The sequence below is a fragment of the Chlamydotis macqueenii genome, chromosome 3, assembly GCF_036417535.1.
Source record: "Chlamydotis macqueenii isolate bChlMac1 chromosome 3, bChlMac1.mat, whole genome shotgun sequence".
Classification (NCBI taxonomy): domain Eukaryota; kingdom Metazoa; phylum Chordata; class Aves; order Otidiformes; family Otididae; genus Chlamydotis; species Chlamydotis macqueenii.
This window is the reverse complement of record NC_141558.1, coordinates 127620676-127644905: the sequence shown is the minus strand read 5'-3', so window position 1 is coordinate 127644905 and position 24230 is coordinate 127620676. Positions and strand designations below refer to the sequence as shown.

General features: G+C 55.5%; 2 protein-coding genes across 2 annotated transcripts; both read right to left on the bottom strand.

The window, feature by feature from the left end:
* Window positions 1-5698: 5698 nt before the first annotated feature.
* On the bottom strand, window positions 5699-7677 carry LOC147601533 (ubiquitin carboxyl-terminal hydrolase 42-like). Its single transcript, XM_086743221.1, has 6 exons — window positions 7536-7677; window positions 6979-7089; window positions 6801-6903; window positions 6585-6652; window positions 6353-6423; window positions 5699-5785 (listed from the first exon to the last, which is right to left on the bottom strand). The coding sequence occupies exons 1-6, from the start codon at window positions 7675-7677 to the stop codon at window positions 5699-5701; spliced, it is 582 nt and encodes a 193-aa protein (XP_086599347.1).
* An 8155-nt stretch (window positions 7678-15832) lies between these two features.
* LOC147601532 (coiled-coil domain-containing protein 183-like) lies at window positions 15833-22824 on the bottom strand. The gene is made up of 16 exons (XM_086744693.1): window positions 22804-22824; window positions 21333-21466; window positions 20483-20781; window positions 20260-20381; window positions 20023-20100; window positions 19099-19263; window positions 18857-18961; window positions 18535-18657; window positions 18027-18155; window positions 17823-17883; window positions 17633-17733; window positions 17193-17353; window positions 16694-16853; window positions 16424-16549; window positions 16079-16175; window positions 15833-15942 (listed from the first exon to the last, which is right to left on the bottom strand). Exons 1-16 carry the CDS (start codon window positions 22822-22824, stop codon window positions 15833-15835), a joined length of 1992 nt encoding a protein of 663 aa, XP_086600819.1.
* Window positions 22825-24230: the final 1406 nt, after the last annotated feature.

The following is a 24230-nucleotide window of genomic DNA, read 5'->3' as shown; positions in this document are numbered from 1 at the left end:
GAGATGAAAAATAAAAACAACATGAAGAGTTAGATTTGATTAGCTGCTGCAGGTGGCATGCTATCATTCTGCAGGATGTACTTTTTGTCCTAATGTAGTGTTACCTGTTCTGTTTAACTTCTTTTATTTGTAAGATTTAGGGATTTACTAGCCCCAGCTTTATTTCCTTTAGTGTTTCCAGCTACTTCTCTATCTAAAGAAGAGGGAGTAATAAATAGAGACCACCACCTATAATCTTTTTCTTGCTTTTCAGTATTTAATAAGGTCAAACACCGTTCATTGGAGAAGATGGAATAGCTTATTTTTTACAAGTCATAACTGCTTCCAAATTTTTTGTATCATCTGTTTCCTGGCATTATGAGAAGTGAGAAGTGTGGGGTGGGAAAAAAAGAAAAAAAAGTACCACACAGAAAACCAGGTGGCACAGAGTCTCAAACCTGTGCCATTGCCCGGTATTGGGGAGATGGGGAAAGCCACTGAAGGCTCGACACCCCGGGTCCATCTGCATTTAACTGCTGGCCACCACCGTGCCTCTTTCCCGCTTGGCGGGCTCCAGCTTAGGGCCGGAGGAAAAGGAAGGCAAGGCACCGTCCCCCCTCTTGCCCGTGCCGCCGCCAGGCTTCTCCTGGGCCGGGGGAAGCTGCGGCAGGCTCCATGTTCCCCGGCCGTCCCGTCTGCCCGCGGCTGCTGGCCACGGGGTCCGGCGGGCAGCTTAAGGCCAGAAAATGAGCGGAAAAACAAAAGGACCGGTTTCCAGCTGACACCCACCGCCGGCGCTACGCAGTCCCATTGCCGAGCCCTCAGGGCCAACTGGCAAAGCCGGGGCAGGCCAGATGCCACGGGCTGCCCGGGCTTGTCTCACACCAGCAAAAAAGACAGCGAGGTGACGCCGCCTCGCCCGCACCGTCATTGGGCTCTTAGAGGGGAAGCTGCAGGCGGGCTCCACATGCCGCCGGGGCCATCTGCGTTTGGTCTCGATCTGCCCTGCTTCGCGGGCTTCCAGCTTAAGGCCAGAGTGACAGGGAAAAAAAAAAAAAAGCGGGCGAGGTGCCGCCACCACCGCCCGTCCCCGTGAAGGGGACCTTGCCGGGGAGCCCGGGGGAAGCCACAGCAGGCCTTGCCCCCCCGGACTTTTCAGCGTTCGAGTGCCGATCAAGCGCTGCTGGCCACCGGTCTTCGCCCTGCCCCGTGGGGAAACACATGCCCCAGGGAAACTGGGGACGAGGTGCCACCACCTTGGCCCATGCTATGCAGTCCCTTCACCGAGCCCTCCAGACCCCGGCAAGCCGGGAGACCCTGCACCCCGCTGGCCGCCCACGTGGGGTTTACACGGGGGAAAACGGAGAACCAGCAGGCAGCAGTGCCGCCGCCTCGCCCGCTCCACATCATCAGGCTCTTGGGGGCTGGGGGAGCTGTGGACACGCTCCGCACGCCTCCTCGGCCGTCTGCCGCTGCCCCAGCCTTCCAGCGCTAGAGTGCCGGCTACTACAGCCACCGTGCTTCGCCCCTTCACTGCCTCAGCCACCTCGGTCTCGCACACCGTCTAACAGCCCTTGGTTGACACTGCCCTCCGGACGAGTCACCGCTCACCCTATAATACAGACAGATGCGTCCCCACCTCCGGGGAGCTCCGGGAGGCCCTTCTGTGCCCACCGGGGAGGCGCAACAGCGACGCCGACTTTTACCATGACGTAACTGGAGCGATGGCTGCAATGGGAAATGACTCCTGTGAGTAACAGCCTCACCCGCATGCTTGGACTTTGTGAATCCCCTGATCTTCCTGCTGGTGAGGGGAGGCCCGGGCTCTCACTGGCAGCCTGGCAACAGCTGTGCCATTGGCCACAGCAGAGCCAATCAGCAGAGCCAGAGGGTGGCCTGTCAGTTACAGCCGGCCTGGGGCCCGAGGGGCAGAGGCCCAAGCAGGCTGAGGAGAAGGCAAGGTGAGCTGGGCCAGAGGCAGCTGAGGAGGCTCTGATCAGCAGCCCAAAACAGTTACCCCCAGTGTAGCACCGGTTCAGGGCACCCCTGGTACGAGCAGCACAGACCCTTTCCCCACCGTTCCTGGCTGCTGGGTGCAGCTGAGCCACAGGCCGGGCAGGGGCCAACAGTCTCCTGCCTTGGTTGCCACTTGGCTTGAGAAACAAGCCAGAACTTTGTTGACACCACCTCAAGGGAGGTGAGGAAAAAAAACCAAACAAAACGACGTAGTAGAAAGGCGAACAGCTGTTCCCGGATACAACATCCTGCTCAAGAACTACCTTCCTAGCTCCCCTCTCTGAGATAACAACCCTCCTAGCTCCCCTCTCCAAGGTCGCGTTCCCACAGCTGTGTGCAGCTTGTAATTGCCCAGAGTGGCCCTACTCGGACCACCACTGAAATGCTTCACACAACGGACCGCAGCTCCTCCAGGAGCCTCCTGCGGCCTGGGCTCCTCTCCACGGGCTGCAGCTTCCTGCTGGAGCTGTCGATGGCCGCCTGAGGGGGGGCAGCATTGGTGGCTGGATCCTCTTCTAGGCATCCCTTTCACAGAATCGCCAGCCTTGCATCCTCCATGGCTCAGAGCAGAATTTCTGCACGCTGATGAGACCCAGTACCGATCCCTGGCTGACACCACCAGTTACTGGCCTCACGCTACGCTTGGTGCCGCTGAGCAGCACCCTCTGGGCCTGGACGTTTATCCGGTGTCAAGTCCCCCTCCCTGTCGGCTCATCCAGCCCATTTCCCTGAGGTTGACTTGAATTCCATATTTAGAATGAAGAGACTGCAAGATGGGCACAGGCAAGCACACTGCTTTCCAGATCCCAAGACATAAATCTCCCACACTGGGTATTTCCAGCAACTGCCACAAAAGCTACAGGGAAGAAAACACCTCAGAAATTACATACGCAATGCCAACAAGTGGTTTTAATTCTGGCTTTTGCTTTTCTACCTGTTGGTACCAAACGAGTGTTATTTTTGCAAGTTGATCCCAAAAGTGGAACATGGATAGTCCGTAGTGTCCACAAAGTGGCTGTGGAGATCACAGCCCTGCCGCGGGGATCTGCTGTACTCTCTCTTGCCTCAGCTGAGTTTGCTCCTGAGCAGCCCTGGGGTCAGGACCCGACTTGGAGCTGGCGTTGAAGGGCTCTGGAGCTGCATCCTCCCTTGAGGTTCAGGGACAATGGGGAGGACTTGTTGTGCAGCTCCTCCTCCTCCTGGCTGACGGCTGGTAGTCCGTGTGCTCCACGAACCGGCTGCGGAGATCATAGCCCCGCTGCAGGGATCTGCTCCACCTTCTCTGCTTCAGCTGAGTGCTCTCCTTGGCAGCCCTGGGTGCAGGAGCCCACTTCGAGCTGGCTTTGGAGGGTCCTGGTGCTATATCATCCCCTGGGGCCTGGGCACAGTGTGGAGGACTTGTTCTCCACTTCCTCTTCCTCCTGCTCACTAACGGGTTGTAGTCTCTGCACTCCACACACCGGCTGTGGAGATCATAGCCCCACTGCAGGGATGTGCCCCACTGACTCTGCATTGGCAGGGTTTGCTCCCAAGCAACACCGTCCATGGGGGCCAACCGGAAGCTGCCGTTGGACAGTCCTGGAGCTGTGTCATGCCTGCGAGCACGGAGATGGCTAGGAGGACTATTTCTCCTCCTCCCTGCTGAATGCTCGTAGTCCATGCTGACCAGCAACCTGCTGTAGAGATCCCTGCCCCATTGCGGTGATCTGCTCCAGGCCCTCTCCCTGGCCCTGTTCCTCTGGCAGCAAGAAGAAGGGCTCAAAGCATGCTCCTCTTTCTTGCCGTCTTCTTGCACAGCGTGCAGCACACGGTCCCATGGCTGGCAATGGACCAGGAGGCCATGTTGAGCCTGTGTGGCCAGGTGGGGGCATGGCCAGCCTGCAGATGCCTCCTGTGCAGCTGCCCAGCTTAGCTGGCTGGTGCTGGCTGTTGTGGAGGAGCTGCTGTCCTCTGGAGAGTCCTCCATGCCCACCGCCATGTCCTGCAAAGAGAGCAGTGAAAACATCCTGCTTTTTCCTCCTGAGAGGACCAGAACAGTGGGTGTGAGGGGACAGCTAAGGGCCTCCCAAAAGCTCTCCTGGAGGGCTGCAAAGGCAGAAGGGCCAAAGGCGCACAAACGGGATGGATCTAGGCGGGATGCTTTGAGAGGGAGCAGCGTTGCAACTGGGAAGAAAGTTGCAGTGTTGGAGGGCAACGAGAGCAATGCCAAGGACCCAGAAAGAAACTCAGTGTCCATCTGGTGCCCAGACCCACCTCCCTCAGACGTACCTTAGTCCTACCAGGCAGAGCCTGGGGTCCCACAGGTCCCGCCTGCTTGCTGCCGGCTGCCCATTGGCTGAGGAAGGAACGGGCATGTGATGGGGCCGGTGAGGGAGAAGCCCTTTCTTCAATTTTCAAATCAGAGCACCTGCAGGGAAACAATTTATCTGCATTTAGGGCCTTTCTTACAGTCTCCTCCGGGGTTCAGTCATTTTCTTGGGGTGGTTTCTATGACAAAGAGAAGACATAAGCAAGACTACAAATAAAAATTTGATTGAGGTCTTCCCACCAGGTCCGCCCCTGTCAGAGCAAGACCTCGGCACTGAGCAATGCAGGTAGTCTTTGTCTCCTATGACAGAAACACTCAGGAAGATGAGGTGAAGAAGAAGAGCAACACCACGAAAAGGAAACGTATTGTGAGCACAGTTTGACGCTTGTCATTACCTGACGTAGAACAGTAAATAGGCTTGCTGCCTGAGAACTGTGTTGATGTTGTGAAGAACCACATTCTCATCGTCCATCTTGTACCACAGCCCATTGCTGGCCTGCAAAGAAGGCATTGGTATCTGCAGGTGGCTTCCCCACAAAACCCCAGGCAGAAAAACTATAGAACCAAGAGTACGTCAAAACAAATCCAATCCAGCTGGTAAGGAGACCTTCTCCCCCAAAACCTGGGCTGCCGGTAACACTAGCATGAGAGTTTGTCTTCCCCAGGACACATTTTTCCCTTGCTAGGAAGGAAGTCGCTCTTTACCTTTGTGTAGCAGAAATAGTGTCCTACATGGCAGCTGCCACCGCTATGCACCAGGACAGCATACAAGGAGTAGAGGAGTGGTTCTCCAGCTGTCTGAGATGTGTACGGCCGAAGATCCAAGTACTCGGGATACTCCACAAACTATGGAGGGACAAAGAGGGCTCACAAATGATCCTGAAATACCAGATGAAATAGCCTTCCAAGACCAGGGGCCAGAGGGGTATAAATGCATCTTTGGGGCTCATGAACACGAGAGCTTCTGAAAGAGCCTGCTGCTTTGAGAGATCTCCTGCTCCAGGAAAAGAAGGTTGCACTCCAATTGCGTACACACCTTGCTGATCTTCCTGCCGGTGAAAGCTTCAAACCTCTTCAGACACACCGTGAGAATCTTGGGCACGCGATGGATTGTAAACCTCCTGGAGGCGGCAACCATCTTGTCACACCTTGAAACCAAGCACAGAGCCAGCTGCTGAAATGCACCCTTTCTCCGCCCCAGAAGGCCAGACAAGCTCTCACATCTTCTCACACATCCTTACGTGATTTTAAGGCTATTCAGTACCATAAGGCCATACTAAAAACCGTCCGTGTCTCATTCTCGTGCATCTAACCAATGTGAAAAGATAACTTATGCTCGATGACATGGAGCACCTTCTCGTAGGCTCTAGTATTACTATGTCGTTAGTAATCATCTTACTGGCTACATTTAAAGCAGTTTTCACCATCCAGCTGCTCGGGTTTCACAAAGTCCTCCAGAGCTGCGATGAGAGACGAGGCTGCCTGGAGGAGTGAGAAAGGAGAGCCTTGAGCTGCGGTAGGTGTTTGCGCCCTCGCCCAAACACTTACTAGGAGCAGACAAGGAGAGCCAGGTAGCTGATGCTGAGGAGACCCACTGTCAACCCACAAGCAGCGTCCAGCAGGTGGCAGAAGGAGGATATGGTGATGCACATTTTCCTCCATTCCCAGGGATTCCCAGGGCTATCAAGAGCTACCTCTCTGAGGCACCGCACGGTTCGGCTACCGATGGTGTGCAGGGTCATCAATAATGAAGACAACACAACCCATCAGCCTGGGAGTTAGACTGGGTGTTGAGGGAGGGCAAAGGGAACAAGGATGAGAGTGTGTCAAGGGTGCAGCGAGGACAATGCGTGCTTGTCCAGCTTAAAGCCAGCACCTCCAGGGAGACCACTGCCATGGCCGCACCAGAAGGACACCGTCCATTCCGCTTCCCCCCCACCAGCAAGCTCTCTTGTGTTTGCAGTATACGTTTTTTAAGACAACTGCCTTGATTCTGGAAAGCTACAGGGGCCTTGGAACGTCTTGAATCACAGTTACAAACCCTCTTACTTCTATAGCCAAAGGCATATCCAGGAAGGCCTCGTACGAGTTGGAAACCGCTTTGCAGCTCAAGCACGCGACTGGAAGGCAAAACAAAACGCTCAGCGATAGAGGAGGTCAACTGACCGTGTTGGTAGGCACTCTTCATACCTGCTATGCCAGTCACATGATCAGCTGTTTGTCACAGGCAGACAGAAGGGCACAGACAATTGCAAGGAGAGCAATAGCTGTGGGAAAGTACCTCTGGATCTCAGAAAGCCCCCAAATATTTGATGAATGATGGTAGTTGATTGAGAAGAGATGTCCAAGCTGGGAACAAATGGAAAGGCAGACAGTTATCTCCTCCAAGAGTTTTGCTTTGTCTGAAAGCACTGGGTGTAAGCTTTTCCTTGATGGGAGGACATCAAGGAGTCCAAAGGGCTCATGAACACTGAAAAGGTAACTTGCTTCTGCTTACTTGCTGCTTCCAGTCAGACAATCTCTCTGCATGGCATTGACAGTACAGTGTAAGAACTCGTGGGCGTCTTCCTGCACTCCAAACCTGAAGTGTTCTCCTATTCCTAAGAAAGAAGAAGTTAGTAGTTCTGTCCTACAAGAAGGGAAGAAAACATGTCAAAGCACCTGAAATTACTTACTTGTGAGAACACTGACGAGTGCCAAAGGCCTGATGGCACTGTCTGAGGAATGCAAGACGTTGGTAACGTGCTGTTCCATTCTGCACATCACGCAGAAGCCTTGCTGGTGACCTGAACAGGGAGGGCGGAAGTAAGCTTCTCAGGTTAGCAAAATGTCCATAGCGATGGGAAACCTAACGGAGATCATGAAGTTACAAGAAGAGTCTCCGCCCCTCTCCTCCCAGGGTGCCAATGTCCCAACAAGCCCGGGACATTTTCGTGCGTAGAAAACGTTCTGCAGAGGGATGCTAAACTGACAGAAGTTTTCTGTGCAATAAGCAAGGAGAGTATAACTTGCAGGGATAGGGACCAAGACCCAGGGCTAGGAAGAGGTGGCTCTCTGAAGATGAACACACCTAGATACGACAAGTGGCTTCTAGGCTTGAGTGTCCAAAGAACACCAAGTTGGGCGATGGCCAGAGAAGGGGCTGCTTTTCTCCTCCATCAGCTTCCAGATTGTGGGACTCCTTGGGAAGTGCCCAACAGATTTACAAGGAGATGTTCATAAAAGCACTCACACAACCGGCTGTGCTCCCGAGAGAGCAGGTAGTTGGCCAGAGGGGGTGTGTACGTCAGGCACTGCAGGACGGAGTTCAGGAAGCATGTATTGCCCAGGTTCTTGAGTCCTGCTCCAGCTCTCTGTCTTTGCTGCCAGCCCATGCAAATCTTCTCCGGAGGAAAGAGGATTCTTTGTGGAGGAGCCATTCCCTCCACAACAACTGCAGGGAAATGACATTTGAAAAGAGATGAGACGATATTGTTGCACGAAAGCATATGGTCAAAGTCGAGTTCTGTACAGGAGCACGCAGGACAACCAGCTAGAACCTCCAACCCAGAAGCATGGTTGCTCTCAGGAAATGCCCCAGAATTCACGCTAGGCTGGTCAGCACATCAGCATTCAGGGATCGGGCACCAGCTACGTCTGTTGCCTTTGGGGACTCACAAAGTCCAAGCCTGCGGGTGAGGCTGTTACTCACAGGAGTCGTTTCCCATTGCAGCCATCGCTCCTCTCAGGAACAGAGGGGAAAGCTCTGGAGGACAAAGGACATGCTGCAGAAAGAGAAGATCAGCGCCAGTCCCGTCACCTGGTTGCAAAGAAATGATTGCACCTCAGGAAAATGATTTAAAACAGCAACCCACAGAACAGCAACCACCATCAAAAGTGTTTCAGTGGTACTTGGAACTGCAGCAGAGCTACAGGCTGACAGCCCTACTGTCCCTGTCATGGGAATCCAGTTGACAGCAGTGATGAAGGCCCTTTTGAAAGACTGTACTGCGTGTCACCTTCTCTGACGAGGACCTGCTGCTTGCCTGTTGCCAGGGTTAGCAGCAGAGCCCTCTGGTTCTCCAGCCCACACTTTCCCACCTTGTACGCAGGAGGGGCCGGCTTTCGGCCATTACTTTAACAGCTGCCTTTGCTGTGCTCCTTTTCTCTCTCCCTGCCTACCGCTTCACTCAGGATGGGCCTCTTGTCATCAGCCCAATGCCTCAGACTACACTGTCCCCTCCCCCACTTCACTATCCTTGGATACGGTAAAGAAATAACAATTAGCAAACTGGAACTCTCCCCATATGCTTATCTGGCCAGCCTATAAGGGTGTACTAGCTCAGCCTGCACCTTGGAAGGTCTAGACCAACCTATGCTTTTCTCCCCTATCTGTCCTGAAAGTCAAATGATAATCGCCTTTGGAAGAGGATGGAAGTTGAGGAGAAGCGGACAGTAAACGATAAGCGGTTGGAAAAGACTAGCCACACAAGTAGCAAAGGAAGGAGCCGAGCTATCCCGAAGGCCAGCTCAGTCCAACTAGCTTTTGCTGGCCTGCTTTCCGGGATACCAAGGCGTGGCCAGGCAAGCTCACAAGCACCAGGCGGGTTCCGCATCACTGCCTCTTTGTGACACGGGGCCATACGGAGGCGCATGGGGACATACAGTGGCCACGCAGCTACCACAGCCCGGGCACCTCACGTAGTCAGCACAGTCTCCAAAAAGTTGATGGCAGCCCATGCAAATCTTCTACGGTTGGTCGTAGTGCATGTTTTTGGGTTCTCCGTTTTTAAGAGTTGAGATACCATAAAAGTGTGTTCCTCTGCATGCTTCGATACAGTCAAAGGCATTAGCAAATTTGCCTGTCTTTTTGGTAGCCTTTCCATTGTAGTGCTGGGGATTTTTTTTTGTTTCTTAAAGTAAAATCACATGGGGCATGTCTTAGGTCTCTCTTTTTTAAATAATAAATCAAAACTTATAAAAGTTAAAGTTTTATAATTTACTGCTTAAACTGTATCTTACAGTTGCAGCATACAATTTATTAGGCATTTAGATGTTTGTTCTAAGTGTTTAAAAAGCGAAGCAACAGAATTTATTCAAGCACTGTCAGCAAGACTCCCTTGCAGGAGGTGGCTGGAACACCAGAGTTACCCACCTCTATCTGTCCCTTTGCTCACTCTATCCACACTGGCAGTAAGGGTCCTGCAGTTCATCTCACCCAGAGTCATCTTGTCATCGGTAGGCATCACCTCAGGCTTGAGGGGACGGCACAGCCATGATCTTGAGGTTTACTCGGTGCCCCACCATTTTCCCTCACTGCTTCCGTGAGCACTGAGCTGCATAGGTCAGGAGATGTACCTCTCCACCAGTCCCCCTGTACGGCAATCCCCAGTTCAGGCTCAGAAATGCACGTGCCCTTTTCTTGGAGACTTGCACACTAAGCAAGCCATTTGGTCCAGTAGCCAGAGCAGCAACGTGACCTGGGGGACTGTCCATCTTCCTGGTAGTCCAAAAGCCAGTTACAGTCAAGCACATGCTCAGGAAGCACTTGGACCACCACAGTTCCAGCCGTATCAACCAACAAGTAAAGCTGGCCAGATGACAGCTGACAGCTAGGGTGTTGCTCTCAGGTATTTGTTCCTGCAAACTCACCAAGAGCCACTGGGAGCCACAAGAAGAGGCCTTTCAAGACCATCATCATCTGTAAGGGCATCTTTTGCCTGGAAAAGAGGGAGGGAGTCCTGTGGCTGCCAAAAAAAAACCAAAACACCACCCCAATAATAATGACTGAGGACCCTGAGGCTGGGGACACAGGATTCGGGGAATACACCTGGCATTCTGTGAATGACAATTTAGGGCTGTGTGCTCCCCAGCCCACTTAAGCCATAAACACCAGTGGGGATTGTGATGGCTGCATGCTGCTGAAGCTGGAGACCGGGACGGATGGGAACATGGTATCCAAGGTCTCTGTGGAAAAGTGGCCCAGATATCTTGCTGACATGCAACTATAGCTGCAAGTCAATCATACTTTATCAATCAGGGGCATCCGAGGAATCATTGAGCTCTTTTCTAGCAGAGTGAGCTGCACGCCAACAGTAGGGATGCCTCTCAAGGTTACTCCTCGGAGTTGAGCGATTTCTTGCCACAACAGGATTAACAGGATGCCTAACATTGAAAGGTTTGCTAAGATGATAAAGACTACATTGTGCATATGTAGTCTTTTAGACATTAACAGTTGATAAAGTCTGGGACTAGGAGTTTCGAAAGTAAGGGGCCCTTTCTGAAACGCACCGCTAAACGGCAAGATCTCCCTGACAATTTTGTCTGACCTTGTCCTGTATGCAGTAAATAATGCAGTGTACCTTGCCATTGAATCTTGTTAAACGACTGTATCATTTAACATTACACTTCATTAACCCACTCTTTTTACAATTTATTGTGGATTTGACTTCTCTCTTACAACTGATGTGCCTCATGCCATCAGTTTTCCCCAAAGCAGAAGTTCTTTTACCCGCTATGCAAGAGCCAATCAACATACTGAGTTGAGATACTCATTTCTTTTCAATCTGTAGTGGCAGTGGCGAGTGCTAGGTATCTAACACAGCCAGCACGCCTCTTAGAAGTACAAGGGGCATTTTCTACAAAGTAATAACCACAATAAAATAATTGATTGGTTACCTATACTTTTTTGTACCGCTCATGTGTTTTAAACATTTAGGGACTCCCTCTTCATTAGAATGCTTCTTATCTATAAGCCAGTGTAATTTTTAGCATTAAAATCAACAAAGAATTAATCTTAGTTAAGTGTAGGCTTGTGTCATAGTTCAGGCCTGATCCGGACCAGACTGCTCAGTGTCTCTCTCACTGCCCCCACACTCCAAGAGACTAGAGGGAGATAATGTAAGAAAAACGGCTCGAGGTTTGAGATAAGGACAGGGAGAAATCCTTAAAGTTAACATTACAGGCAAAGAGACTCAACTTGGGGAAAACTTAATTTATTACTACAAACAGCAGGATAATGAGACAGAGAACAAGATAACCTTCCCCCACTCCTCCCTCTTCCCAAGCCTAACATTATCTCTACCACCTTCCCCCCCCGGGCAGCGCAGGGGGGAAGAGGGAATGGGGGTTGCGGTCATAGAATCATAGAATCATAGAATGGTTAGGGTTGGAAGGGACCTTCAAAGGTCATCTAGTCCAACCCCCCTGCAAAGGAGCAGGGACATCCCTGACTAGATCAGGTTGCTCAGAGCCTCATCCAGCCTGGCCTTGAACGTTTCCAGGGATGGGGCCTCCACCACCTTTCTGGGCAACCCGTTCCAGTGTTCTATAACTCGCATCGTAAAAAATTTTTTCCTAATTTCTAATCTAAATCTACCCCCCTCTATTTTAAAACCATTACCACTCGTCCTATCGCAACAGGCCCTACTATACAGCCTTTCCCCATCTTTCTTGTAGGCCCCCTTGAGGTACTGGAAGACCGCGATCAGGTCTCCCCGGAGCCTCCTCTTCTGCAGGCTGAACAGCCCCAACTCTCTCAGCCTGTCCTCATAAGAGAGGTGCTCCAGCCCTTTTATCATCTTCGTGGCCTTCCTCTGGACCTTCCCCAACTGGTCCATGTCCTTCTTGTGTTGGGGGCTCCAGAACTGGACACAGTACTCCAGGTGGGGTCTCACCAGGGCAGAGTAGAGGGGGAGAATCACCTCCCTCGACCTGCTGGCCACGCTCCTCTTGATGCAGCCCATGATGCTGTTGGCCTTTTGGGCCGCAAGGGCGCATTGCCTGCTCATGTTAAGCTTCTCATCCACCAGCACTCCCAAGTCCGTCTCCTCAGGGCTGCTCTCCATCCATTCCCCGCCCAGCCTGTATTTGTGCCTGGGATTGCCGTGACCCAGGTGCAGGACCTTGCACTTGGCCTGGTTGAACTTCATGAGGTTGGCACGGGCCCACCTCTCCAGCCTGTCAAGGTCCCTCTGGGTGGCATCCCTCCCTTCCAGCGTGTCGACAGCACCACACAACTTGGTGTCGTCGGCGAACTTGTTGAGGGTGCACTCTATCCCACTGTCCATGTCGCCAACAAAGATGTTGAACAGGGCCGGGCCCAGCATGGACCCCTGAGGGACGCCACTCGTGACCGGTCTCCACATGGACATTGAGCCGTTGACCACCACTCTCTGAGTGTGGCCATCCAGCCAACTCCTTACCCACCGAGTGGTCCGTCCATCAGACCCATGTCTCTCTAGTTGAGAGAGAAGGATGTTGTGTAGGACAGTGTCAAAAGCTTTGCACGAGTCCAGGTAGATGATGTCAGTTGCTCGTCCCTTGTCCACCGATGCCGTCACCCCGTCATAGAAGGCCACCAAATTGGTCAGGCACGATCTGCCCTTGGTGAAGCCATGTTGGCTGTCACCAACCACCTCCTGGCTCTCCATGTGCCTTAGCATGGTTTCCAGGAGAATCTGCTCCATGACCTTGCCAGGCACAGAGGTGAGGCTGACTGGCCTGTAGTTACCTGGGTCTTCCTTATTCCCCTTTTTAAAAATTGGGGTTATGTTCCCTCTCTTCCAGTCATCGGGGACCTCACCAGACCGTCACGACTTCTCAAATATGATAGCCAGTGGCTTGGCAACTTCATCCGCCAGTTCCCTCAGGACCCGCGGATGGATCTCATCAGGTCCCATGGACTTGTGCACCTTTAGGTTCCTCAGATGATCCCGAACCTGCTCTTCGAGTACAATGGGCGGTTCTTCATCCTCGCAGTCCCTGCTTGCACCTTCTACAGCTTGGGCGGTGGGACAGGAACTCTTGTTGGTGAAGACTGAGGCAAAAAAGTCATTGAGAACCTCAGCCTTCTCCATGTCCTGGGTAACCAGGACACCAGTTCCCTTCTGGAGGGGGCCTACATTTTCCCTGGACTTTCTTTTGTCCCCTATGTACCTATAAAAGCTCTTCTTGTTGCATTTTATACCCCTGGCCAGATTCAGTTCTGCCAGGGCATTGGCCTTCCTTACCTTATCCCTGGCCACTCGCACAGCCTCTTTGTAGTCCTCCCAGGCTACCTGTCCCCGCTTCCACCCTCTATAGGCTTCCTTTTTTACTTTCAGTTGGTCCAGGAGCTCCTTGCTCATCCACGGCCGGCCTCCTGGCCTTTTTGCCCGACTTGTTTTTCATCGGGATGCACCTCTGCTGAGCTTGGAGGAGGTGCTCCTTGAATATAGACCAACTTTCCTGGGCCCCTCTTCCCTCCAGGGCCACCTCCCATGGCACTTGGCCCATCAGGTCCCTGAAGAGGCCGAAGTCCGCCTTCCTGAAGTCTAGGGCAGAGAGCTTGCCGTGTATTTTCCTTGCTGCCCCGTGGATCTTGAACTCCACCATGTCATGGTGGCTGCAGCCAAGGCTGTCCTTTACTTTAACATCCCCCACCAGCCCCTCCCTGTTGGTGAGCACCCTCCCTGTTGGTGAGCACCCTCCCTGTTGGTGAGCGCAAGGTCGAGCATGGCACACCTCCTTGTCGGCTCCTCTATCGCCTGCAGGAGGAAGTTGTCATCCACGCATTCCAGGAACCTCCTGGACTGCCTGTGCCCTGCCGTGTTGTCTCTCCAACAGATGTCAGGGTGGTTGAAGTCCCCCATGAGGACCAGGGCCTGTGACCGTGAGGCTGCTCCTATCTGCCTATAGAGCACTTTATATGCTCTGTCCTCCTGGCCAGGCGGCCTGTAACAGACCCCCACCGTAATGTCCCCTGTCCATCCCCATCATCTAATCTTGACCCATAAGCTCTCTGTCAGCTCCTCCTCCATCGCCAGGCGGAGCTCCACACACTCCACACACTCAGCCAGTTGCTGACGGACCCCACCCCGGTGTGGGGTCCTCCACGGGCTCCAGGTGGATCTCTGCTCCTCCGTGGAACTCCATGGGCTGCAGGGGGACAACCTGCTCCACCATGCTCATCACCACCGGCTGCAGGGGAATCTTGGCCAGGATGGGCCATGCAGGAGAACCCCGTGTGGGTCCCCAAAGACCACAGCAGTCATCCGTGTGCTGCTCTCCCGACAGGCGTGATTGGTGGGGCCAATGACTTGACTCTTGCATCCTTTCCTGCAGGCCCCTAAGCCTGACTGGTGGGGTTTTTGGTCTCACCCTCCCGCCTCCCCACGTGCGAGAGCCGGGCCCTCGGCCCCGCTGCCTCTAACAGCACGCGGGACCTGTTGGTACCTTCTGAGCAATGCCAAGGGCATGGGCATCCTCCTCCAAAACCTCACGCAGGCCGGGGAGCAGCCCTCTGCTCCGACTGAGCTTTTCCTCACGTGACTGCATGAGAAACCTCCTCCCTTGCTCTGCAGGACGTTAAGGTGGTGTTGGTACCATGCAGGACGATGGGCGCACCAAGAGCCCCCACTCGCCCCGGGCTACGCCCGCCAAACCGAAGGGGCAGCACCTTGCAAGGCCAAGATGGCGCGCAGCTCCTGGACACGCTGGCTGCGTTTTGCCAACCGCCTCCCACTGATGTTGGAGCCCCCAGCATCACAAGAACACGGACCTGTTGGCACGAGTCCAGAGGAGCCACAGAGATGATCAGAGGGCTGGAGCACCTCTCCTGTGAGGCCAGGCTGAGAGAGCTGGGGCTGTTCAGCCTGGAGAAGAGGAGGCTCGGCAGAGACCTTCTGGTGGCCTTCCAGTGCCTAAAGGGGGCTTCTAAGAAAGATGGGCAGAAACTTTTTACCAGGGCCTGTTGTGACAGGACAAGGGGTAATGGTTTTAAGCTAGAAGGAAGTTTGATTTAGACTGGATATAAGGAAGACGTTTTTTACAACGAGGGTGGTGAAACGCTGGCCCAGGTTGCCCAGAGAGGTGGTGGATCCCCCCCATCCCTGGAAACATTCAAGGCCAGGCTGGACAGCGCTCTGAGCAACCTGATCTGGTTGAAGGTGTTGCACGAGATGACCTTTAAAGGTCCCTTCCAACCCAAACTATTCTAGGATTCAGTGACGCTATGACAGGTCAGGCAGCCCCAGTCTAAGGGCTTCATCTCAGATTTCCCTCTCCGTTCCAAGGCAGGCTCTGCCCTTCCCCTCCCATGCACGGACACCACAACACCCACCCTCGGGTCCGATACCCGTCCAGGTCTTGGCCACTGCCCCATGTTGCCCCATAGCTGCCTCAAACACACGCCAGCCCATGGGTGTCCCAGAGCTGCCTGGGGGGCAGACGTCGCAGGAAGGTGGCTGGCCCCACAGGACGAAGGGGGAGAAAGCCAGCTCGCCCTCAGCTTTGCTCTGGCCGGCAAAGCAGTCCCCACCCCAGCCCATCCCCACCTCTGCGGGGAGAGCAGCTGGGCAACGGACAGGAGGATGGGGCTGCCTCCAAACCCAGCTCAGCACCCCTCAGGCTCTGACCCCCATGCGTCCCGGGAGACAGAACTGACCTAGGCCCCCTGTGCCAGTTTTACCGCAGGCTTGGGAGGAATGAAAAAGATCTGCTCTATTAAACGTGCCAGGAAAAGGGTATAACTGGTGGTCTCGGGCATCCAAGGCTCTCATGACGCAACCGCTACTTCTTCCTGCTTTTCTTCTTGCTTTCGATCACGTGCAGCCCCTGCTTCTTGATGTCTTCCCGCGTGAGGACAAGGTCATGGTCCTTGTCACCGAAATCAAAGGGGTCTGGAGGAGAGAGCGGAGAGGAGCGGTTGGGGTCTGCTGGGACAGTGGGAGATAGACAGGCAAAGACACTCAGAAATCCCAGCGTGCAGGGGCTGTGACAGTCGCTGGGGGACGTGTCCCCGCTGTGCTCTCCTACCTTGGACGCTACTGCCTATGTCCTTCAAGCAAACCTTCAGGTTCTGTGCATCGTTTGCGGTTGCTTGCTCCAGAATGTTTCTGACCTTCACAAAAGTCTGTGAAAGACATCCTGGGGTAATTGCTGACGGGGAGGTGAGTTACAACCCAAGGGGCACCCCACCTCCATGCCCCTCTGCGGGGGATGCCCCACAGTGCCCAGGGCCACCTGGGGCTGAGCTGCTCCATGGCTCTTCCCTGGGGCCACCTCCATCCTCCCAGCTGGGAGGACGGCTTGGGATGGGCCATGCGGGAGAACCCCGTGTGGGTCCCCAAAGACCACAGCAAGGACTGAGTCCCGGCGCACCTCGTTCTCCTCGTCAGGGCTTTGCCTGTGTGTGGGCAGGTCGGCCACTCGCTGCACCAGGTACTGCAGCTTCTGCTCACAGTGCTGGAGCTTCTCCTCCACCCTCCTGGCCTTGACAGAATCATCCTGGAGTCAGAGAGAGAACAACAACCTTGGTGGGGAAAATGAACCACTTGGGCTGAGGGTGGCTGCCCCAAGTGTCACCGCGCTGTGCTGTTGCACCACCGAGCACCGGCCGGGGTCGTGCTCACCCCAGGGCCACGTGGGTACCTGGCCGGGCATGGTGATGCCATGCAGACGGACAAAGAGGTTGTCAATGCCGTTTTCAAACTCCAGCAGGAGCTCCCGATTCCTCAGCATCTGGGCTCGCATTCGCTCCAGCCGGGCCTCTTCCCGCTGCAGCTTCATCCTCAGCTCCTCCTCCAGTATCCTGGAGCCAACCACATTCACATCCATACAACTGCACAGGTGTGCAGAGACACCCTAAACCTGCTGCAAAAGCTGCTCAGGTTGTCCCCGCTCCAACTGCAGAGCAGAGATGCTGCTGGCAACCCAACTTCCCACGCCAGGCAAGGAGCAAGGGTCCTGCTGCCGCAGCAGCAGCTTTGGCTGCTCTGCCAGGACCAGAGTTGGGGGAGCACCCTGCTCAGAAAACCTCCCGGTGTAGGAGCGGTGAGCGGCTGCAGTGGGGCGGAGGAATGAGTGATGCACACGTCCCTCCCCAAAGGCGACGACCCCGTCAGCACGACTGGGCCGAGGCCAGCAGTACCTGGTTGTGCCGGGGGGCTGGCCAAACTTCAGCTCCGCCTGCTTGAGCTCCAGCTCTTTCAGCGTCTGCTCCAGCGCCTGCTTCTTCTCCTTGCACTCCTTCAGGTAGGCCTCCATGTCCACCGAGGACTTCTGCTGTTCCAGGAGCCTGATGGGGATGTCCTAGCCAGGGGAAAGCATGAGGACTCAGCCCAGGGTGCTCCTGCAGGGTGCAGGATCTGAGCTATGGCCTCGGAGCGGTTTCTGCTCCATGGACAACTTCAGCCTCGTGGCGTGGAGAAAGGCAGCTCCATCTCTGCCTGCACAAGAGGGGCTTTGGGGGGCTCCAGGGACAGAGCAGAGCAGATAACCCTGCAATGAAACAAGGAGAGCAGAGAGGTCTTGGCTCCCCGGGGCTCGAGCAGCACTGGGTTCTCTAGCAGAGACAGGTTTTTACGTTACCCAGAGGCAGGAGCACTGCGCCGCAGCCTTGGCCTTCTCCATCTTCTCGGTCACCCAGGCCTCGTGCCCCAGCCGGGACTTGGTGGCCTCCAGTGTGGCACCTGTGGTGGGAGGAAAGCGGCACAGAAGGATGCCGGCAGCTGCGCCCTCGTCCCGCTCCCCCACCCCCCGCACCCCACCAGGCACTCACCCACCAGTGGGTCATCTGGGTTCAGGGTTGAGTTGTCCACGGTGAACTCGTCAGTGCCGTGCTGCAAGGATGTTCATTGTCACCCCCCCGAGCTGCTAGCACCCTGGGGGAGCTGGCCCTGCAGCCCCCACACCCACGGGGGGCTTGGCACTGATGCCTGCCATCTGCCCGCAGCCCTGCCTGCACCGGCTGCCCCCAGCTCACCGCTCTCTGGTGCCTTTTCATTGCTTCCTTCAGCCAGAGCCTCTTGGTGTGCTCCTTCAGGGTGGCCAGGGAGCGATACCTGTGGTCTCTCTCTGCGAGAAACCGGGTTTTCATCTCGGCCATGTCCTCCTGGAGCACATCAGGGAAGGGAGAAGTGGCTGCCAAGCTGGCATGGACCTGCCAAGCTTCTGGGATGGCCAGCGTCCAAAATGACCCCCCGTGTAAATGGGCTGGGTAGGAAACTGGGGTGGAAGGAGGGCGGGGAGGGCTGAAGGATGGAGCATGCTGCCTTCACCACGCCTGGTGCTTCAGGCTGGCTGACCCCAGGGCGGCCCGGCCCAAGAGCAAGACATGGGAGGAGCTATGGAGGCACCTGGCTGCTGCGGGCACGCCCAGCTCAGTCTCTTTTGCTCTTTATTGCAGGAAGACTCACCAGCCCGGGCGCGTGCTGCTGTCTGTGGGTTCTGGAGGGTGGGAGAGGGCCCCAAGATGCCCTGCCCCATCTCACCTTGGTTACATCAGCAGCTTTGAGAGCATCCAAGGCTATGAGCTCCATGTCTTCCAACTCCCCGTGGCACAGCTCAGCCATCCCGCACAGGAGGTCCAGCTGCGGAGGCAGGTGGGCCAGCTCCTGGGACAGGGGACACAGGGAGCCACAGCATGTCACCTCACGGAGCCCTGGGGGTCCCTGGCGCTGTGACAGGGGATGGAGGGGTGCAGGAGGACCTCACCAAGCCAGGAGGACATCCCACCAGCGCAGCCCCTGGGGCACCTCATTGCCTTTGCAAGGGGGAGTGGGAGGGCCGATGGCCCAGGGAAGGGGAGCTCACCTTTCTCAGGACATCCCGCACTGCCAAGTACAGGGCGGTCACCGTCTGTCCCGTGTGAACTGCGGTGAACATTTTCTCAATGTTGTTCTCCAGCTGGCAAATTGCCTGGGGCAGAGACGGGTGGGGGGACACGGGATGACTCCATGTGCTGAGCCCAGTGCCCACCCGGGGAACGGAGGGGTTGGGTTCGAGCCCCCCCGCCGGGTGCTGCCACCCTGGGAAGGGGTCCTGGCTACCTGCACCTGCGCCTGGTGCCGCTTCTCATCCTTGGCGGCAGCCTGCAGCTGCCGCTGCCACCTCTGCTGCAGCTCGTCCAGCACTTGGCTGCGCTGCCTCATCTGGTACAGCAGCATGTTGCACACGTTTGCTCGGTCATAGATTTCGGCCCGGACCTTCTCCTGGCCCACCTGGATGGGCGCACGAGAGTCCGCCAGGCTGGAGACAGGGCTCACTGGACACCCGAGGGAGAAGAGGGTCCTGCCTGGAAAACTCCTCCCAAGGTAGAGCCGGGGACGCTGGGATGTTGGTCCGGGACATTGTCACTCCCTTGGCAGGACGGGATCTGGGAGCGGTTTGCTCTGGGGGGCTGACTGGGATAAGGGAGAGGTGGGCATCTGCTGACGGCAGTGGCGGGTCGGGCTTAGGGACTCCGTGTAACGCAGACCGGGGGCTGGGCGTCAAGAAAATCAACCAGTGCCCTAGATGCAGAAGCTGGCAGAGAGCGGTGGCGCCACTCTGTCCCTGCAAGAGGCCCCTGGGCAAAGGCAGCTCCGCGGGGCCGGCGCCTCTATTTCCATGGCCTTATGACCAGGTGATACCCTTGGGACAGGCAGCCGAGGGCAGAGACGGCATCTCTCTCCCAGGGGTGCAGCTGGAGCCCGCAGGAATTCGAGCAGCCCTGGGGACACACAGAGTGGGAAGGCGAGGAGCTCTGCTGGAGCAAAGCATCCGCTGAGGGGGCTAAAGGAGGACACGTGTGGATAGCTCCCACGGTGAAAAGGGACCTATGGCAACAGACGTGAACACCCTGTGTCGCACCACACTAGCCCTGTGGGGCTGTCCTTGTGCCAGGACCACGTCCCTCCGCTGTGCACCCTGTTCTTCCCAGCGCTCCCGGAGCCCCGACCCTCTGCGAGCAGCCCACGCCCACCGGACCCTGCTGTTACCTCCACTGTCTTCCTGGCCAAAGCAACGTCCAAGTGCTTCTGCGCTCCGCAAGCCTCGGAGATGGTGAGCTTGTTGCGCTGTGGGCAGGAGAGGGGCAGAGAATATCACCGCCAGCCTGGGGATGGTCACGTCCTCTTGCTGCCCTGCAAAGTCTGCTCCCGGAGAGGACCGGCGCAGGAGCTGGCTCTGCAGGACCAGCACCAGGCAGGGACACAGCACACGGGACCTGTCGGTACCTTCTGGGCAATGCCCAGGGCATGGGCGTCCTCCTCCAAAACCTCACGCAGGCCGGGGAGCAGCTCTCTGTTCTGACTGAGCTTTTCCTCACGTGACTGCGTGAGAAACTTCCTCCCTTGCTCTGCAGGACATTAAGGTGGTGTTGGTACCATGCAGGACGATGGGCGCACCAAGAGCCCCCACTCACCCTGGGCTACGCCCGCCAAACCGAAGGGGCAGCACCTTGCAAGGCCAAGATGGCGCGCAGCTCCTGGACACGCTGGCTGGGCTTTGCTTTCCGGCCCTGCCCGGCACCGGCACTCCTCTCTTCGCCCTCCGACCTGGCTACCTGCGCGGCAGCCATTGCGGCTCCACTGCCCCGTGGAGACGTCGCCATCGGGCTGTCACCACGGACGGAGCTGAGCTCCCGGTGGCCGTGGAACCGTTGCTGTGGCACCTCCAACTGCCTCACGCCGCACACCTTCTGCTCAGCCGTCGCCTCCCACTTGGCCATTGACACCCACAGCCCTTCCTCTCTGCTTCTGCAGGCAACAGGTTCATTCAGAAGCAGCCACTGAGCTCTCTGAGGTAACAAAGGCAGAGTGGGCAGCGTGGACCCCAGTTCTGTTTCCCGTCACCGTGGCTACGGCAGTCGCACCTGCCCAGACGAGCGAGCCCTCCAAGCCCCACCAGGGCGAGGGCAATTTCAGGGACAATATGTGTACACACACCCCCAAACACACTACCAGCGCTCACCTCCCATCTGCCAGCTTATTTCAAATGCCAAGAGGAGTCTATTGCTACCTAGATATGTAGCTTTGGAAACTGGACTTCCTTAGCGTCATAGTTGAGCCCTGTTCGGGACCAAGCTACGCAGTCTCTCTCTCACTCCCCCCACCCTCCGAGGGAATAGGGAGAGATAATATAAGAGAAAAGGCTTGAGGTTTGAGATAAGGTCAGGGAGAGATCCTTAAAGTCACAGTTATGGGCAAAACAGACTCAACGCGGGGAAAAATATTAAAACCAAAGCAGGAGAATGAGACAGAGAACAAACTTCCTCCCCACCCCTCCCTCTTCCCGGGCTTAACTTTACCTCCTTCCTCCCCCCGAGCGGCACAGGGGAGAACAGGGAATGGGGGTGATGGTCAGTTCATCCCCTGTCGCTTCACACCGCTCCAACTGGTCCACGTCCTTCCGATGCTGGGGGCTGCAGAGCTGGATGCAGTACTGCAGGGGGGGTCTCACCAGAGCAGAGTAGAGGGGCAGAATCCCCTCCCTCGACCTGCTGGCCACGCTGCTGGGGATGCAGCCCAGGAAACAACCAGTTAAGAAAATATTGAAACTAGTTGGTTGCTTTTGTGAATGAATGCATATAGAAACACAGGCATGGCTGGTTGTTCTGAATGACAGGCGCTTGAAGGTTCAAGTAATTCACAGTCACTCCCTTAGACCCTGCGTGTGTCTGGACTAGTGTGTCGTGAAAACCTTTGAATTTGGAGGGGACCTGAACTGATTCCTTTCCATGGCCATTCTTCACTCATTAGAAGACCCCCACAAACCCAACAGTTGGTAACCTCCAATTCTCCCGCTATACTTTCAGCAAGATCCACAAACAGGTTCTTCCCGATAAAGGGAAGCCCTAACGGCTAACTACAGTGTTTTCCATTAAAATATTTAGAGGAGCCATCTATAAAAAGTCTTTTCCCTTCAAACACTAGGGCTTCGTGTAAATCTTCTCGGACTTTAGTCTGGTATTCAATAATATCCAAACAGGTGCAGGAGCGGTGAGCGGCTGCAGTGGGACGGAGGAAGGGGTGATGCACACATCCCTCCCCAAAGGTGACGACCCCGTCAGCACGACTGGGCCGAGGCGTGTGCAGAGACACCCTAAACCTGATCTGGTTGCAGGTGTCCCTGCTCCTTGCAGGGGCGGGGGGCGTTGCACGAGATGACCTTTAAAGGTCCCTTCCAACCCAAACTATTCTAGGGTTCTCTGATTCTAATTTGGGTGAAGGTGAGCCAGCTGTAGAAAGGTACAGGGCCAGTGCTATCACCCATTCAGAACTCCCACCCTGGGGAACACCCAGGACCTCCACTCAAGGGACTGTCACAGGCCCCCCCACTCTGGACATCTACACCCTAGGGCACCCCCAACCTGGCCCACCCTAGGGCCTGGGCCCCCAGGGAACCCTTCTGGGCTGAACAAAGGCTGAGCCCTTACGGCTTATCACAGGGATGTGGATCCACAATGATCCCCAGTCTAAAGCTGCTGCCTCCCCACCAGCTCCAACGTGCGTCCCTCCCTGTGGTGAGTGCCTATCCCTCTATCTTGCCACACCCTGTCCCCTACTACATCTAACATCCCCCTGGGACCACCAAGTCTCTTCCTCCCTGGGTACCAGCCAGTGCCTGCATCTTCCAGCGTGTGACCCGCTATCCCATGGACTGCCAGTTTTTCTTGGACTGCCCAGGTATGGGCATCCAAGCTGGGCTCAGCACCCCCCCAGCCCTTACGCTGCACTGCGACGCACCCTTTGCGACACCCCCCACCACCTGCCCATTACCTGGATGTTTGCTAAGGACATGAGTTGCACATGCATGTGCAAAAGTGTATGTAGATATTCATGAGAGGATTGGGCATGGGTCCCACCGCCTGCACGCACACAGTTGTGCACTTGGCATGAGGACTGTCAAGAGATGCAGGTATTGCTTCTACAGTAGGTGTGTGTGCTATAAGTAGCATGTGTATAAGCATGCACAGGATGCATGCAAATGCTCATGCATGTGAAGGGTGCACACAAGCAAGAGGCAGGTCGCTTGTGTGTTTGCAGATCCATGTCCACTTGTGTGTACGCGTCTGTGAAGGAAGTGACTTTTCTGTATGCTCTGCTTGTGCATCTCTGTGTGCACACACATGGGGCATGAGGAGCATGTGTGGGACATGAGGGGCATGCACCTGCGTGTTGACGCGGAAGTAACGGACACTGCTGACGACCAATATGATCAAGCAAATGCCAATTTATTGTTGATACATCCCGGTTAATATAGCCCTTCTAATTCCGTATCATACGCAAGCTCTCTACTAATTGGTTAACTATATCATGCACGCGCTCCTAGCTAAAATATGATTCGTTAAGTCTCCATGTTCACACGCACGGCTCTCTCCACCTGCACCCTGCTTCACATTCAGCCCCCAGTCACGTATGCCAGCTGTTTTCCTTCTTCTCAAGGTTGCTTCGTTTACTTTCTCACAGGAAGCTTCATTACTTTCTCACAGGCGGCCTCATTATTTTCTCACAGGTGGCTTCAGTACTTTCTTACAGGCGGCTTCATTACTTTCTCACAAGCGGCTTCAGTGATGTCCTTGAGGCCTGCTGCTCACAAACATAACAATTCCATTCGGTCTGGATTGTTCACTAAGTGCCCCTGGTACTCCAGGTATCCAACACCTGCATGAGCAAAGGGGACAAGAAGCATGGAGGGGACATGACGAGCATGTGCAGGACACGGGTGCCTTTGCATGCACACGTCTGCTGTTTCGTGTACCCGGAGGACCAGGCTGCACTGATGTGTTCCTCTGTGCCTCAGATGCACACACAAGATCTGTCAATGTTTGAGGAGCTGCATGGGATTGCAGATGGAGCTCTTGGTCTGACCCTTCAGGACCCTACTTCGGAAATCCTTGCCTGTCCCCGAGGGGTCCCTTCTGAGCGCATGGTTCTTAAGTACTTCTACCTCAACGGTGGGCCCAGACACCTGAGTGCCTTGGGGTCAGTGAGCAGTGTGGGGTGGAGTGGGACCACAGACACCTGGGTCCATGGGAGAGGGGTGCATGGGGGTGTAAGCGGGGTGCCAGGACACCTGTGTCCATGGTGGACAGATGGAGTGGAGGAGGAGCTCCCAATGCCTGGCTTCTCTGCGGGCAGTGAGGTCTGTGGCTGGAGCAGGTGCTGCAGGGACATCCGGTCCCTGGGGCACAGCGCCCCAAGGT

Coding starts and splice junctions, on each gene's coding strand:
- LOC147601533 (XM_086743221.1), bottom strand. CDS start 7,677: ATGGGCTGGCAGCAAAGACAGAGAGCTGGAGCAGGACTCAAGAACCTG. Junction 6,424..6,584: donor GGGCTTTCTGAGATCCAGAG/GTACTTTCCCAC, acceptor TTTGCCTTCCAG/TCGCGTGCTTGAGCTGCAAA. Junction 5,786..6,352: donor ATATGCCTTTGGCTATAGAA/GTAAGAGGGTTT, acceptor TCACTCCTCCAG/GCAGCCTCGTCTCTCATCGC.
- LOC147601532 (XM_086744693.1), bottom strand. CDS start 22,824: ATGTCCTTAGCAAACATCCAG. Junction 21,467..22,803: donor TGTCCTTAGCAAACATCCAG/GTAATGGGCAGG, acceptor CCCCCCCTGCAG/TACTGCATCCAGCTCTGCAG. Junction 17,734..17,822: donor CCCAGATGACCCACTGGTGG/GTGAGTGCCTGG, acceptor CTCCCACCACAG/GTGCCACACTGGAGGCCACC.